General features: G+C 51.3%; 2 protein-coding genes across 2 annotated transcripts in view; one reads left to right on the top strand and one right to left on the bottom strand.

The window, feature by feature from the left end:
• Positions 1-11,072, top strand: part of LOC120841875 (sister chromatid cohesion protein PDS5 homolog B) — a 63,191-nt gene extending 52,119 nt beyond the window's left edge. Inside the window, exons 27-33 of the mRNA XM_040212872.3 lie at positions 378-437; positions 1,554-1,801; positions 3,569-3,730; positions 3,915-3,980; positions 6,946-7,047; positions 9,050-9,179; positions 9,676-11,072. Coding sequence (XP_040068806.1) covers positions 378-437; positions 1,554-1,801; positions 3,569-3,730; positions 3,915-3,980; positions 6,946-7,047; positions 9,050-9,179; positions 9,676-9,705 — 798 coding nt within the window. The 3' untranslated portion in view covers positions 9,706-11,072. The remainder of the gene's footprint in view (positions 1-377; positions 438-1,553; positions 1,802-3,568; positions 3,731-3,914; positions 3,981-6,945; positions 7,048-9,049; positions 9,180-9,675) is intronic.
• A 2,775-nt stretch (positions 11,073-13,847) lies between these two features.
• LOC120841888 overlaps positions 13,848-16,313 on the bottom strand; it is a 32,399-nt gene continuing 29,933 nt past the window's right edge. Inside the window, exons 5-6 of the mRNA XM_040212887.3 lie at positions 15,871-16,252; positions 13,848-14,090 (exon numbers count right to left, since the gene is read on the bottom strand). Coding sequence (XP_040068821.1) covers positions 13,848-14,090; positions 15,871-16,252 — 625 coding nt within the window. The remainder of the gene's footprint in view (positions 14,091-15,870; positions 16,253-16,313) is intronic.

Here is a 16,313-nt window from a genome sequence, read left to right as displayed (position 1 = left end):
CGCGTGATGGGATCCCCCGGAAAAAGTTCCACGCATACAGTGTTTAGACTGTCACGCCACAGGGGCGATGGGCTTCAATGCGATACGGCTAGTGTTTTTTATATTTAAATATTTAACACGATCGATATAAAAGACGGAAAATTGCATCAGAGGTCGTTGGAAAAAGTTCATTAGATGGTAAAACTCGGGACTGGGGTAAAAAATACGCACACACTCAGACTTTAGAAAGAGACGGAGAAAATGAGACAGACCACGTCTTAAACTCTGCACAGCTCATAGTTTTAGTGGTAATTCACGAACGGCCGCGTGGCGACCCACGTTGTGCAGCGATCCGACGAAGTTTGGCAAACCCTTCACGCCTGCATGTCTCTCCGCAGGTGCAGCTGCCCAACCTGAAGACCTACCTTCCCCCCGAGCTGGCCTTCACGGCGCCAAAGGTGGGCTTTTTCTTGGTACTTTGGGTGCACCGGCATCGCGAGGAACGCGGTTTAGCTACCCGCGGGTGCCCGCAAGCATGGCGATGCGTTCGATGCACCATTTGCACCCAACTGCCCCAAAGTTTGTTGTCTGTTGGGTGCGTTAGTTAGTGCGGCGTGCACTTCTCGCTAATCGCCGACGGCACAGTTGTGCATGCCGCTTTGCCACGCTCCAGCCACGCGTGTAGGAGAAGAGTGCCTTTCCACAGCTCGACGGTACGCGTGCGCTGGGGCGGCGCGTACGTAATTTCACTAATTTATTTCGTCCAGAAATTTTCGGCAAGAAGGAAAACGAGACCGTCGTTCTTGCCGACGAGTTGTATTCACCGAAATAAATACCGCAGGAACCCGCAATGCTGTTTCTTGGTTCGATAAATATTAGGCCAAGGTGTAGGTAAACGTTGATTTGTAAAGACATTTTGTGTTTTCTGTTTTACCTTTTGATCCAGGAAATCCGGTGTTTTCAAAACATTCCCATTTTGTCGCCGGGTTCCGGCTTTCTTGGTGACATTGTTTGTGTGGGCCGAAAACGTGGTTTTCTTTTCTCTATTGGACCCTGTATATGGCGCGATGCCGTTGACGCGAATGAGCAACCGTCCGTGTTTTCTGCATTTTTCTAAAGACTGGACGGCTGCCAGAAAAACTACTAGCGTAGTGCAAAGTCCTTACCCCAGGCAGTAACTCAAGCGATAGAGCGAGATTAATAGAGAGAGAGATAGGGTGGAGTCGGCAAGACCACGCTTGGTTGCTTACCTACTACGCTCGGTATCCCGAATATTCAACCTAGAATGTTCAAGAGTGATCGAGGGTGAGACCCACTCGTCAAGGTTGTGTTGGCCTCCTCATCTTTTACTCTCGGAGCGAGAGGAAACTCGAATCTTCTAGAAGTACGGAGAAGCGTTCCTTCTCAGTCGTGCATGCGGCAGTATCGTCTGCGGCTGTACGTCGCGAGGTAAAACGGAGCATAGTTTGCCGCGCGCTCCGTCACTTTACAAAGGAATGGTACCGAGAGGTGCTAGTTTCCGCAGAGCTGTTGTGCTCCAGCATCTCTGGTCGTCGTCCCATTTTCACCTCCAGAACACGGGAGCAGACGCTGGTGCGCCCGGGTCGGCTCGCCGCGGCGCCAAGGGCGGCCCCGCCGCGCGTCGGGGACTCCTCCAGCGTGGCGGCAGGGCCAGGCACGAGGGGGTGGTGCTGGTGGACACCTCCCTGGAGCCCTCCCCCGAGGTGGGCCTGCAGGAGGAGACGGTCGAGGGCGAGGAAGAGGACGAGGAGGAGGTGGTGGACGACGTGGTGACCCTCTCCCCGCACGACTCCCTGCAGAGGTGAGTGCACCCCGGGGGCTTTGTCCTTGGCTGGCTCTGTTTGTTCGCACATTTGGGTTTGACCGTGCTCAAGCGCATCGCGATTCCTCTTAACCGCTTCACACCGCCGATCTCCGCGACAATTGCGGGATGGCGCTTCTCCACTCAGCGAATGCTGCCACTGACGGCTATCTTGGGCCCTCCTATGTCGGCCGGTCGAGGCGTTGCGGAGGCCGGGCGGCTTCGTGCCGAGACTTTTTCTGCCCGTTCGCCGTTATTCGTCGAAGAATTTCGTTACCTCGCAGTAGCAATCCTAGCTGCCTTTGAGAACAGCCGAAAATTTTTACGAAGACGCAGCACCGCAGAAAAAAGGCGCGGCTCGTCGAACGCGAGTCCCATGCTTGGGCGGCGTGATCGCAGGACGCGCCTCGGTACGCCGAAGTCCCGTGTCTCTGTGTTCTTGCACGCTCGAATATCGATCGACAATCGACGCCTTGTGGATGCGTCGACCGTCTGGGAAAGTTTCACGAGAGCAACGTGCTTGAAAGTGAGGGAGTTTCTAGAGTAGCGTTTTCCTGTGCTCCGACGACTGTAGTATTTGTAACTCGCAGAACTCGCACGCCAGAAACGGAACTGATTCAGTGGCAACGTAACGGAGGGAGGGGGGAAAAGGGGACGCGCCAATCATTCTTTGCTTACCAGACATTTCTTCTGAGCAATCGGTTCGATAGTTGGGGGTGGGGATCTTTCTGCACCCCGATCTCCCCGAACCTGCATTGTTCAAACGCAGCGATGGGGTTCGACCCGCACTTAGCAGCTCCATAGAAGGAATTTGCTCTCACGATCTCGGTTCCACGGGGCACCGGTTAGTTGAGAGTCGAAGGGAAGCTCTTCTTTTGGGGCGATCGGACATTCGCGCCGGTGGCACGGATAGCCATGAACCGAGGTGGTGGAAGTCTGGAGCAATCGCTCGAGGCTACAATGTTTCGCCGTATTTAGTTTCTTTTTTTTTTTTTTAATTTATTTATTGTTTTTGTGGAAATTTTGTAAAAGATTCCACGGGTCCTCAAAGGCGGCTGCTGCAATTTACGTGGAGTATTAAAAAGCATTTTTTGTCGAATGACGGCGAAATTGTCGTAGAGGTAGGTGCTTTACATGCACCTGCACTCAGCCAACGCCGATGATTGGATTTCTCCCAGGCTCGTTAGTGGGCGGCCAGAGATACCAGCGGACAAAGCGTGCAGTATTATACACAGCTAGGGGGGCTACATTGCAGACTTGCGATGTGTCGGAGTCGTCAGTCTGCATGCAAGAGCATCCAGAGTGTTATACTTTTCCTGCGTCTTTTAAGAAAATTGACATAGTACCACCTAATAATAAAAAAAAAACTTTTTTTTCCAAATTTGTTTGAGCAGGTGCATAGGATGCTTTCAAAGTATCATATTCGAGCTATTTTTACTTCCGTTAAGATCTCACTTCTGCATCCACCAGGTGTACACTATATTTTCATTGATGAGAGGAAATGTTACGTCTGTCTCGTTGTTATTGGCAGACATTTGAGCGAGAGCTCCGAGAAACGGCCCCACGAGCAGAGACGAATGAGGAGCGTCCGTTCCCGTCGTCTGCTCTTGCACGGACGCCGAACCGATTTGGGAGCCGGTGCAAGGTTTTGAGGGACGGCTCAAACTCATTTAGAACTGGGACAAATCGAATGCACCGGTTCCCGCACCGCTGAACCGGTTTGGGTGCATAGAATGGACCTGACGTCGAGATCGGTTGAACACGCAGCCCGGAGTCCGAGCCGGCCAAGGAGTCGACGACCCCGACCCCGACGGTGGTGAGCCTGCGTGCCCTGCGCCCCACCAGGAGGGACCGGGCGGCGGCGGAGGCCACCACCCAGGAGGCGGCCACTGCCCAATCCCAGGGAGGCCTGGAGCCCCCGGACAAGCGGTGAGAGGACGCTCCGTCCGGGCCGAGGGGCCCGGCGGAAGCCACGCGCTCGCCGGACTCGTCGACCGCCTTCCTTTTGTCGCCCGACCCCCCTTCTGCGCACGGGCACGGGCGGGAGTGCGATCGCGTGGCTCCTCTTGGGATGCATCTTTTCTGACGCCCTTGCTCTTGTGACTCTTGACAGGCCCAGGTTGGAGGAGGTCGCAGGGGTTCCCCAAGGTCCAGGAGCACAACTGGTTTGCCTCGACAGGCAAGTGTTTCCTCACCAAGAATGTGGACGTAGTAGAAAGAAGAGAAGAAAAAGCATACTGACGTCCTTGGCGTTGAATACCGGACGTTTTTGATAAAAGAGAACGGCGTATTTCGGCTTGTGTAGATAAACTGCGCTTTGCAAAAGGCTCAAACTCCGCGAGGGTGTGAGGCCAGTGGTAGAGATAGAATGCAAAAGTCGGAGGATGTGACGTCACCTGGATCGAGAGAGAATTGGGAAAGACGAAACTTCTCTACGAGCCGACGTCCACCTAAGCCTAATGTCGTCAAAACGAGAACTAGGATTCTGGATGCACGTGGCATTTATGTCGATGAAGGACATTCGTCGGCGAGGAAGGGAATATTGTTTTCTTTCACGCTGATAAGTTTTGTTCTTCGCTGGAATAGATGCTACGAGCACCCACAACAACCGCATTCCTTGTTTTGCCTATAATAGACTTAGGTGGATGTCGGCTCAAAGAGAAATTCCGACTCTTTTTTTTTCTTTTGATTCGGGTAACATTGTGTTCTCAAACTTTAGCGTTCTATCCTAACCGCTAGCGTCGCATTCTTGCGGAGTCGGAGCTTTCTGTGACGCATAGTTCATTTATGCAATCCGAAAAACACAGTGCCGTTTTCTCGTGAACGCCCGGCCTTCAATGTAGACAGCATGAAAGATTTGTGCGAGCAGTCACAATGTTGTTCTGCTATGTGCCTAAGATGTGAACCGAAAAGGATAGGCCAGCGTTTTGAGACCATCATCCAGCCTCCATCCCACTGTCACATCTGAAGCTGATCAGACATGAGAAGTGCCTTTCGAGAGATTCTCCACATGACACAGTTGAGAAGTGCTACACACTCGTATCACTTCGCTGGTGACTGTGTCACTCCTTTAGTCTGCATCACGGCCACTCTAATTGGTGAGAAGCTCCTATTCACCTCCACCCTCCCAGCCATTTCGGTCGCTTGTGTCAATGAGGGTTGTGACGAGTTTAGACTCGCACAGAATCTCTCCCACCACAGTCACTCGGAATTGGTGGCGGCGGTACAGACCGGTTTTTGAGATCACCGGTTATACAGTTATTAGAATTAGCAAATTATTTGAATTTGAAAATCAAATAACTGGATATTTGAATAATCGGTTACGGCAAAGAGGCCGAATCCTGCGCTAGCGTAAGACTGACTACGGCTTGCCACACTACGGCTTGCCCTTTTGTACGTGCTTGGGCTTCTGGAACCACCGGCGTAGAACATTCTAACCTCAAATCAGCAACACGGTTCTCGAATTCACCAGAACGTCACGTTACAGAGGAAACAAAATTGTGTACCCGCAGTCAGGCATCGAACCTTGGCTTTTTGCGTGGAAGGCAAGTGCGATAACCGCTAGGCCACCAGCGTGCTACCCACTTGGTCAGGCTCGTGCGCGGCAATAGTTTGCTCTCCTTGCCAAGCCTTCAACTGAACCGGTCGCTCAATGGTTGTTAAGAGTAAAGCAGAATGCCTCGTTCCCTCTATTCTCTGCAGTTTTAGCATATCCGTTTCGGTGCATCCCAGACAGCGCCGCATAATCCAGGGACGATGCGTCTGTTTAGATTTTTCACGAAATCTAGGGTCGTTGCGTGGCCTTTCTGCGCAATAATCCCTCGTTCGCTTTTTTCGAATGATCGCTTTTGTCGAAGTTGAATGTGGTCCCGACCGAAATGTGCGCATTTTGAAATGGATTATTCGAAGTGTATCGGCGGCCGACTACGCTTATTCCGAAAGCCGAGTTGCCGGAAACACGCGAGCCTACAGAGAGGTGCACGTAGGCCTCAGTGTTCCCTCCCCCTTCTCCACTGAGGCAAACGGAAAATTGCGAAAACGGCAGACAAGAAAACGGAGCAAACAGGTGACTGAGGGCAGAGCACCCTTTCCGATGCCGACGCACCGACGCGGCCAGGGAACGGCGTCCGCGTTTCGACGCGACATCCGCGGCCGATGCTGCTCGACTCCTGTCGGAACTGGGTCGAGGGAGCGATGGAGCCCGGAGGAAATAATCCCTTGAGAAGCTTCCGACGCGTGCGCCTGCGCGGGCACGGTTGTGGCGTGCACACGCGTCGTACAGGAGGGCGGAGTGTTTACGGTTTGGGCGTGCACACACGTCGTATGGGAGAGCGGGAGTGTTTATCGAGAGTCGCTTAGATCTGCGAGTTTGAGAAAAGTGGCCAGCCCAAGTCCGAAATCACCGAAGAATTTGACATTCCGGCGTCGGCTGTTTGACGCTGTCCACCGTTTTGCGGAACAAGCGAGGTTTGCTGGACGGGGTCGAGAAGTTTTTCGCGTGAGAGAAAGCGTGCCCGTGACCCCAAGGTGAAAGATGGCCAACTGCTTCGCCGACTTCAGAGTTTATTGCGAGGACGCTTGCCGAGCTTGGGCACGATTCTCACAGCTGCTACGATCTCTATAGCAGTGTGTGCAAAAATGTTGGCGATGCTGCCGAGGAATACATTGATTTGTTTGCGCTTCGTGTATCCTGCGATAGAAGATCTTGCGTGCGGTCAGAGTAAACATGAAGCGACGTCAGAGAGGCACCTCGGGAAATGCCGACGACTGGGGAGATGCGAAACGTTCGAAAACCAAGTGGAGTGCAGCGGCGGTGACAGTGTTCGTGCGCTGCCTGGAGCAGTTTGAGAACTGATGTCCGGATGAAGTTATCGGCAAACTCCAGTTGTTTTTTTTTACTCGGTAAAACTGCCGCGAGTTCATAACCGAGGTTTTGTTCGATTAAATGCACGGTCGGAGTGTTCCACGGGGCTCCCGTCCACCTTTAAGGCTGCTGTCGCCGTTTATTTTGACTCTCGCCTTCATCGAATTACCGCTTGTATCGGATTTCTCTGCCGTCCCGTTGACTCGGTTGTAACGAGGGATTACCGTACGTACATTTCCGGAGTGTAGTCGGCCTGACCTCTTGGCACATGTACACGCAGCGGGGGTGCGGAGGTGGACCAGGAGGGCGCATCCACGGCGATGGTTGTCGAGGGCTCAACGTCCGCCGAGGCGTCACAGGCAGCACAGCCCCGGAGACCCCTGTGAGTCTCTCTTTCCCTCAACCTGCTGCCCCTGCGTTAACGGCGTGTCTACCTCTATGGGTCGACGAATTCTAAAGTCCGGATATCTGAACGAACGGGTAACCTAACAGGTCCTCGGAATATCTGGCTACCCGTTCTCAAATTCGAACGAACCGGCTGACCAGTTATCCCCAAGACAGGTTTGTGCCGGTAAAACTCTCCTCCTCGACGGAGAGGCTGTAGGGCTGAACGCCCAGCGTTGCCTGGCGGAGGGCAGCGTTTGGTCGGGGACCCTCATTCCGTTAGTGAGAGTGCGGCCCTTGTGGCTCGTCTCTTGCGAGCACCAATCTCCGGCGGGCGACTCGGAAAGTTTGGCGCTGCGGCCTTGCTATCTACGAAGGAGGTGGTGAGGGAAAGCGCTCACACATACTGTCGAGACCGCTCATTGCTAAATCGATGGAAATCGGGAATCACTTCGCTATATCCGCTTCGTTATATCTATACTCCGTAAAAGTTGCATGCAAAAAGCGAAAAAGAAAACGCTGGCCGGCCCGGGCACACATTCATCGTGTCTGCAGAAAGCAGTCGAGGCTTCCCTGCACCGCTTTCTGCTAGGTCGAAGCTGCTTCTTGCCAACTGTAAGAAGAAGCTTCGATCAAGGGGAGATCCTATGAGCTACGTACGGGCTGCGTCGATATCTGCGACGGCCGCCAAAACGAGTACACCGGGATAGGTTGGTAATTTCTTCGGTTTATGCGCACTTCGTCGAAGATGGCACGCTTCTGTCTTAAGGAGATTGCCTTCCTCTTCCCCGTCGAGGTGCCGGCGGTGACGGGACCTAGCGCGCTCGCCATCATCAGGTGGCAATGATTCGCTGAATCGGTGCATGAGTGAGTTGTTTTACTTTCGCACAGAGAGTGACCACACTGACCAGCAACACCGACACAGAACACGGAGCGAACAAAGAAGCCTGCACGGCACCAAGTTCACGTTTCAGTGGTATAGAGAGCCTAGATTTAAGAGAGGGGGTAATTGCTCGATCGGAGTCGCTCGGTTTGTGGGCCGCGTTTCCAAAACGAGCTGCAACCTGCTAGGAGTCGAAAGTGTTCGTCGTATGACAAACGCTCTGTACAATTTTCTCACCGTGCTGACTACGTGACAACCAATCTGCACGGGAGGCGTCTGCCATTAAATTGTGAATGCTCGCCACGGTTGAAGTTGCTCCCTTTCTTAAATCTAGGCTCTCTCTGTTGGTACATCGTTGCTAGTGCTCCGAACGCCCCCGTCGGCGTGCTGCGACGGCTTTTCCGCATGCGATGCGGAAAAGCCGCTTCCCGTGTGAGGAGCGGGGAGCAGACGACCGTGCGGAGGCCACTGCCACCGGCCTTTGCAGCTTCGTCTGCCGCTCATTGTTTTTTTTGCACACTTTGCCGCTGCGGCTCGGCCGCAGCGGCAAAGTGTGCAACTTTGTAAATTTCCTGAATCTAGTAGTTTTTGAATTTTCGCATAATTTTTCTTCGCTATATCCGTGAGAGCCACTCAGTTTTCTTTGCCAAAAACAGACACAAATACATTCAAAAAGTGCAAACTGTAGAGGACTGTGCAGGGGGCAAGAACAAGCACGTGCTTTGGGGAAAATGGGGAGACTCGAAATGGCATGGTCCACTGGTTCTTATGATCCTTCCCAAATTTGCGTTTCCTTAGGACGAGAGGGTGCACTGGCACGCTTGCACCATCTACGAGGTGACCGTAGAACTGCATTTTACTAGAGATTGATGGTGGCAGTGTCTTCCCTCGTCGTAAGAGATTTTAAGAGTTTTTGAAGCGCACTGTCATAAGCAGTCGCACGCGCGTAAACCAGTCTTAAGGACTTCGGGCACCCCCATTTGAGAGCCAACGTGACCGTTGGAAAGAGATTTTGGAGTTCCCGCTTTGGAGCCCCGGTTTGAAGCGGGGCCGGTCCACTTTGGGTGGCACCCCTTGCCGGAGCTAACTGCCAAGTGCACCCGGTTTTTGCGTGCAGCCGGTCGGCTAAGCTCTCCAACGGCACGGAGAACACGAGCCCCAACGGCAACCCGGACCCGGTGCAGGGCGCCGCCGCCACCCGCCGGACGGCGGCCGCCGCTACCCCGGAGCCCGGCCAGGACACTGCCGTGAGTCACCTTCCCTCCGCGTTGTTTCCAACATGCCGCCGGTCAGGAGGCCCAGCAAGGCGGGTGGCCGCGTTGAAAACGAGGGCACCCTCGAAGACATATTCGAGAATGGCGGGAACACTATTTACGGCATTGTTTAGCACGCTTAACGAAGAAAGAGTTTCTCGAGAAGTCTGTGTCAAAGCGACAGGGTGCGGTACATTCGTTGTGTTCTGATCCGTAATCGCCGACGGGGTGAGGACAGTGAGGACTAGCTTCGGTTGCCCCGCCTCTAGTGCGACCTTCTACCCTTGGACGGCGCCCCGGCATCTCGTGTGCCCCGAGCGCGCAGCATAAGCGCGACAGAAGAGATGCAGCGAGTGTTCTAATGACGCGCCCTGCCGTTCTCACTCTCGGTGACCGTAGTCCAAGACACATTTCGTGCACCCTAGTGCGACGGCAGTTGGTCCGGCAGGTCGGCCGTCGCTAACCCTCGGCCGCCCCTCTGCCCTTGCAGCCGACCAAGAAGACGCGGCGGAAACAGTGACGCTGCCAGCGGAGGGTGCAGCCCCGTGTACAGTATTCATGGCGCCACAAACGCCGCCCACCGGGAGAGCCTTAGCCAGACAGCAGACGCAACCAGAAACACAGTCTCACGTGTACTTACACATTGCGTGCTTGCCCTCCTCCATGCTTTCTTTTACCTATTTAACTTTTTCCTTCGTCCCCACCGCGCCGCCAGCACCTTCTTCCGCCGGTCGTTCGATCGGAATCCCACGTTCGACGCGTTCGGCCTAGCTAGGCCTATACGTTTGGGGGGGGGGGGGGTTGCGCATGTTAGAGCGAATTGTTGCCAAGCGTCTCGGAGGTTGTGCAAGTTAGAATGAATCGTCGAAAGGGAGCCGCAGTGAGACGTGCTCGATGATAAAGCATGGAGAAAGCAGCTTGCCGAGTTCTAGATTCAGTCTAAAGATTACTAAATCTGCATGCCAGGCTGGATGCCTATTAGGCTTAACGGCGACGAATTGGGCACGACCGTGCTGGGTCGTTTGACTTAAAATGGTGGCCCACGACCATGCGAGGTCGTCCTTAAAGCTTGGGCCGTAGATAACGACGCATTCCCCGTTGAATGTAAATTTTGCGGTAGAGTGAAACGGCGTTGCAGTTTGTTTACGCAGAGAAATATCGTGTAACTTGCTCGACCGAGTGTCGCAGGTTGTGCTTAGGTAAACGCTACGCGAGCGTAAATTGCGCGTCGAAGCGACCCGTCGGAAAGGTACGTCTGCACAGGGGGGATGCGTTGCCGAGCGTTAGGCCTAGCAAATCGTGCGGGGTAAAGCGATATCCTTAGATCAATTGGTCGACGAGTTTTTGGAAGAACGTCGTTCGGCCCTTCTCCGTTGCCCGCCCTTCGCAACCAGGTGCAATCGAATGGCAGTCCTAGTGGCACCGCTCCCACGGGCAACGAAGGAGGGCCATTCTCGAGCTACGCTCTCGTTGCAAACTTTACGTTTACCGCGTAGGGTGGGCCGATGACGCGCCACGAAAAGGTGCCTCGTCTTCTGGGAAGCTCGTTAACCGACCTTGATCTAGTGACGTCGGGGAGGGGAGGATCAGCCGAGTCAAACGAAGAAGCGGGGAACGTGCCGACGCGGTGCTCTTTTTATCTTTTTACCGAGTTTTCCGCCGGAAAGATGGCGTCCAAGAGGAGTTTTGATTTGAGCGGGCCTTTCCAGCCGCGGAGGGACGCTACGATTTCGTTGTATGTTTTATCGCCTCGTTTTTTCGGAAGCGAGCCAGGGGGCCACCGACGTCCGAGGGAGACGTTTTGCCAGGGGTTCTGGGAAGTGCACCCACCGCCCGTTCCGGAGGTTTTTTTCCTCAGTTTGGTGTAAATAAACTCTCTTTCTCAGCCTCGTGTGCACGGTGCATTTTCTGAGTTCGATTGCGTTTCTGAGCGAACCGTCTGCTCTTTACTTATGAGTACAGGCCTTAGTGCACCCGACAAATGCACTACGACATAGGGGGAGTTCCTGTGAAGCGAGAACCCTGTTTTTTGGCTAGGTAAAAAAACTAAGCATCGCAGGAAGCTCTAACTTTGTGAGAATATGACGCCAGAGGTTCGGATAGAACACAAAGAATTGAGAACATAATGTCGCCCGACTCGAAAGAATAATGAGGAAAATCAAATTCTTCTCCGAGCCGACGTCCAGCTAAGCCTAATATCGTCGAAACAAGTGAGTGTATGCGCCTGTAGTATCTAGTTTTTCTCAATTATTTTTCGATGGGGGTAGTGTCATGTTCTCAAACTTTCACGTTCTGTTCCAACCGCCAGCATCACATTCTCACGAAGTTTGAACTTTCGGCGGTGCGTAGCTCACATATTCGGGCCCAAAAACGCGGCTCTTGTTTCTGGTAAACTCCCTGTCTTTTTATTAATTACTGTGCTTGTCAGCCACTTATGCAGAGGCCAAGGGAACTAGAACCACGCAATGCAGTGTAACATAAATTATAACAGTTGAGACAACAATAATGTAAAAGAGTTGCTGTACAGCGTGGTAAATGTAGTGGTAACACGGATTGTGGTGTGTTAGTGTGGAGTAACTGTTAATGTGTGTGGAGGTGGAATGGCACGAGGCGGCCCTGTGGCAAGCAAGGTAAGTCTTGCGGGGGCCATCTACTGCTGCTGCAGTAAAAATGCGACTTTCTCGGAGCCTGCTGGAGTCTGAAAAGGAAATGTGAGGAAAACGGGACAATTGTCCCGTTTTCTGCACCCGTTTGTTCCGTTTTTTTTTATGGTTCCCCATTTCGGGTTCTACAAGATGTCAAATATTTCCCGCCCTTGCTAGGATGCAAGGGCGACTGAGATGGAAACAATATTTTTGTTTTGAAAGGCCCGATACCGCTTTAGGCGTGCGCTTTAAAGCGCACTACTCGAAGCACGAGCTCCCGGTACTAATATTGCTTTACAATAACACGATCTGCTAAAATTCTTGCCTAATTAATTCTCTATGCAATATTTTAAGGATTTATTGTTTGAGCGATCGAATTTGCGGGTTTCTAAATTGCGTATATCTACCAGGAGTCAGCTGCTAAAGCTCCTCAAACCAAGTTGCGGGTGACTGCAAATTTCTTTTTATATCCTGTTCTTTCTGTCAAAGATTTTATAGCCCTCGTGGTCTAGCTTTCAAAAACGGGTTTTTTTCTTCACCATTAAAACAAGATGAAGAAGGTGTCCGAGAGCTGAAGTTGCTGCATATTGCAAAGTCATTGTTGCACACCATCTTCCTCTCTCACCAGAACGGTGGACGACGGAAACATTCTCCCCAGTTCTCTGCGGAGTATGGGGAGTAGACGGGACCTTGTTTTGCCCTTTTGAGGACTCGCGGGACCTTGAAACGCAGTGGTGAATGTGCCTGTCCCTGGAGAAAAACTCCGTCGTGCGAATCGACTTTTCCACGGGCCAATACGCACCCGCGTCGGACAACAAGCGCCTATCGAACGGGGCAATCCTACGACTCGTGACGCACTTTCTGAGTTGCTGATGACCTCCCTGCTGCTCTACAAATGGCCAAAGTAATTCAAACCAACTCGCCGTTCAATCGGTCCGACTCCGATTTCCCTTCGATGTACACTTGCATTTTCGTAAGCTGGGAGGAGCGGAGTGGGGGAGAGTAGCTATAACAGAGGTGGCCAGGCTGACTCGGCCCAAGAGCTGCAAAAAGAAACCGCGAAACTTGAAAGAGCCGCATGGAAGAGGAAAGGCAGAAAACTTTTGTCCAAAGCAACAAACGAAATTCAAACTGCTTTCAATCTGTCCGAGTCAAAAGCAGTTCAACTGTATGTAAGGTAGCAGTAGCACAAGACTTCCAAACCTGTCTTTCGATTAAAAACGCCTTCCATTTCTCTTTTTGGGGAAGTATTCGTGTAACGGGAGGGAGGCAGGGGAAGGGGGGGGGGGGGTAGTGGAGGAAGTTGCGAGCCGCACTTAAACGCAAGAAGAGCCGCAGCTTGGCCGCCCCTGAGCTATAACCTCGTTATCGGTGTCCCCACGCCGCTCAATCAGTTTTCATCATTTTCTTTGACGGAGACTTTCACTGAATATGCGCGGGTGGTACCAGTTTTTAAATAGCGGAACCAAAGTTTTGTTCTAAGAAGGCCTCTTTCAAATACGGCAACTCGAGCGATATTTCGTCGAAAGCTTGCGGCATCCGTAGTTGATGAGGGAACTAAGGAGTGGTTAGGTGAGGTACTCCACTGGGAGCAACGAACTGTCCAGGGAACGAACAGCTCGAGTTCAACTGCTTCTGAGTGAAGGGCACTAGGGTCATGGGGAGGAATGAAAGCGGTTAATCTATATACGCTCTATTTGTTTTTTTGGGGTTTTGTTTGAGAGTGGTTTTATGACAAACCGATAAACCTAGATTGCGTGGAAGCATGTTTTTAATAATATCGGACTTGCACATTTTGTTTGCTTTTTTATTCTGTTAATAAGATTTTAACGATAAATTAGGCTTTGCATTGCAATAAAAAGAAAATGCCCGACGCATGCCTAGACACGGAATTTGTAGCGAGAACCTGAGCACAACCACCACAAATGTTACCGTTGAGGACGTGGGAGAGGCGCTTTATTACCTCGAAAGCGCCCGCCTGCTCAATCAGCTATTCGAGACCTTCGAGAAGTCTCCTTTATTTTGCCTTCAGAGTGTCTGTCACATCGTTTGTGTAGATTTCAGATTCCGGCATGGTGACTTTTTTGTATACACCAGACATTTGGAAGTGCACGTGCCTGGGGCCTACCACTTCCAGTTCCTTGTTGGCAAGGGCAAGGTAAGTTGCTGGAAGGACGACCACTTGGGTGTCTTGCAGCGCTGGTTCGATCCCCATAGCAAAGTACCCACTTATGGTCACATTACAGGTCCAGGGAATATCCTGAAAAGGAGAAGAAAAGCATTCGCAGAGTAATTGCAACTTCAATGAGACATTTGTTGCACCCTTAAAGAAAATGTCTATCAAGCAGCCCGAGTTTTTGCTGCCTCAATAGGGTTTCGCAGTAGTGTGCAAGCACTACTTTCCGCACAATCGACATACCTCAAAAGTCTGTTTGGTTCTTAAATTTTCACCTATTCTTTTACTGGAGACGTTCAAATATTAGATAAACTTAATAAATGGCCTAACATACATGCAGCGATTATATGGTTACATTTATTTTTTGTTTTATTAATTTGAAACCGACAACATACCAACTTTCAAGCATGACGTTTCATGTGAAACACCATAAAACATTGTTAACAGGAACCGCGTGCTCACATTTGACATTGCACTGCCGTGACTGCGCATGTACCGCTTTACTAGAAAGTGCCGTCGTGTTGTATAAACACAAGGACCAAAAAGAGATTGTAGAGGCTCACATAAAAAAAAAAAAAGAAAGGCACAACCTGCACGAGTCGGGCTTTCTTGGCTTTGATAGACAGTGAGGTACTGTGATGTAGAAAAACACTAGTGCCAGCAGGGGGTGTCAAACACGCGACCTGTGACGGCAGGAAAAAACACTAGTTTCTGCCACTGCAGCTTCTACGCTTCGCAACTCGAGAACAAAAAATCTATGGAACATGCGGTTTGTGCCCTCCTTCATTCGAGAAATGCCCCCAAAACATAAATTTTTAGTCAAAATTAAAAATTACTCTTTCAACCTGCCCGATTTGGGATGAAACCACCCACATATATATATATATAGGCAAAAGTAAAGTGCGCGGACACAGCAGCCGTAGGATGATAAAAATCTGACTTAATTGCAAAAAAAGTCACGCAAGAAAAAAGGTGAAGTGCCGAAACGTCGACGGACGTCAGGCCCCTTATTTTAGAGCGCAGCTCTTAGGCGCCCGTTTCTGGCTTGAGCGGCGTCGCCGTCGGCGTAACCGCGCGGTGCATTATGGGTACATTTTCCCGAAGGAACCCGAGGTCCTCCCGAAGGACCTCGGGTTCCTTCGGGGGGACCTCGGAAGAACCTCGGGTTCCTTCGGGAGGACCTCGGGTTCCTTCGGGAGGATCTCGGGTACCTTCGGTGACCTCGGGGAGGGGGTCACGTGACCCTCCTCCCCCCGAGGTCACGTAACCCTCCCCCCGAGGTCACGTGACCCCTCCCCCGAGGTCACGTGACCCCTCCCCCGAGGTCACGTGACACCTCCCACAGGTCACGTGACCCCTCCCCCCGAGAACACGTGACCCTCAGTACCCTTCCCTCCTCCTCAAGAGCTGCGCTCTAATTCGGCGTTACAGGGAGTTGTAAACGGCTTTGATTTTTTTTATTTGTTATTTTTTATTCTTAATTTTTTATTCTATTTTCCATTTCAAAATTTATTTTTGTAAGTTCTTGTGTTTTAACTTTATTCCGTCCTTCAAGTTTTTTCCGCGTAACTAGCGCTCTAGTGCCTAGCCTTCATTATTCCCGTAAACCAATACAACTTTTTTTTCGGCACTTCACTTTTTTATTTTTTGCGTGACTTTTTGCCATTAAATTAGGTTTTTATTTTTATCATCCTACAGCTGCTGTGTCCGCGCACCTTACTTTGGCCTATATAGCAACGGAAGCATTTGTAAACATTTGTGACTCATAAACTTGTGACTCAGAAACATGTATTTCTACTCTTAATTTCTGGGTACAGAAAGTTGGCGGAGGCATCCTGTTTAGAAATAAAAATAAATCACTTACTGTTGTGGCGGTTTTGGCGTACCACTTTACTTGAACGGTCCTACTAGGAGGAACGTTGACTCCCGTGGCGACCGCAAACGTCTTGAGTTTCGTCTGAGTGTCAGTCGAGGCGGTTTCTTTCGCGTACTTAGTGCCGACTGTGGCACTCAGTCCGAATTTCTCTTTCCATCCGACGCCTCCCGACACCTCAAAGCCAAGGCTGAATCCTTGTGTCACTGTGGTAGATGTTTTTTCTTTGCGAACGGTCGTATGCGTCACGGTGTACGTTTGGTTTCTTTTCGCTTTGTTTTCGTAGAGATTGGCGTACAGAAGAGTCCGGATTGTATCCCTTTCTATTGGCGTCCCCAATTTTATTTGGTCCAAATTGACGTTTAAAAAATATCTGCGAAATAAAAGACACCGTTGAATCGATACAAATATACTTTGTCAAACTAAGGAATTGA

This window comes from Ixodes scapularis, unplaced genomic scaffold (genome assembly GCF_016920785.2).
Source record: "Ixodes scapularis isolate PalLabHiFi unplaced genomic scaffold, ASM1692078v2 PGA_scaffold13__105_contigs__length_92229423, whole genome shotgun sequence".
NCBI classification, from domain to species: Eukaryota; Metazoa; Arthropoda; class Arachnida; order Ixodida; family Ixodidae; genus Ixodes; species Ixodes scapularis.
The sequence above is the reverse complement of the archived record's forward strand: the minus strand, read 5'-3'. Positions and strand labels throughout refer to the sequence as shown.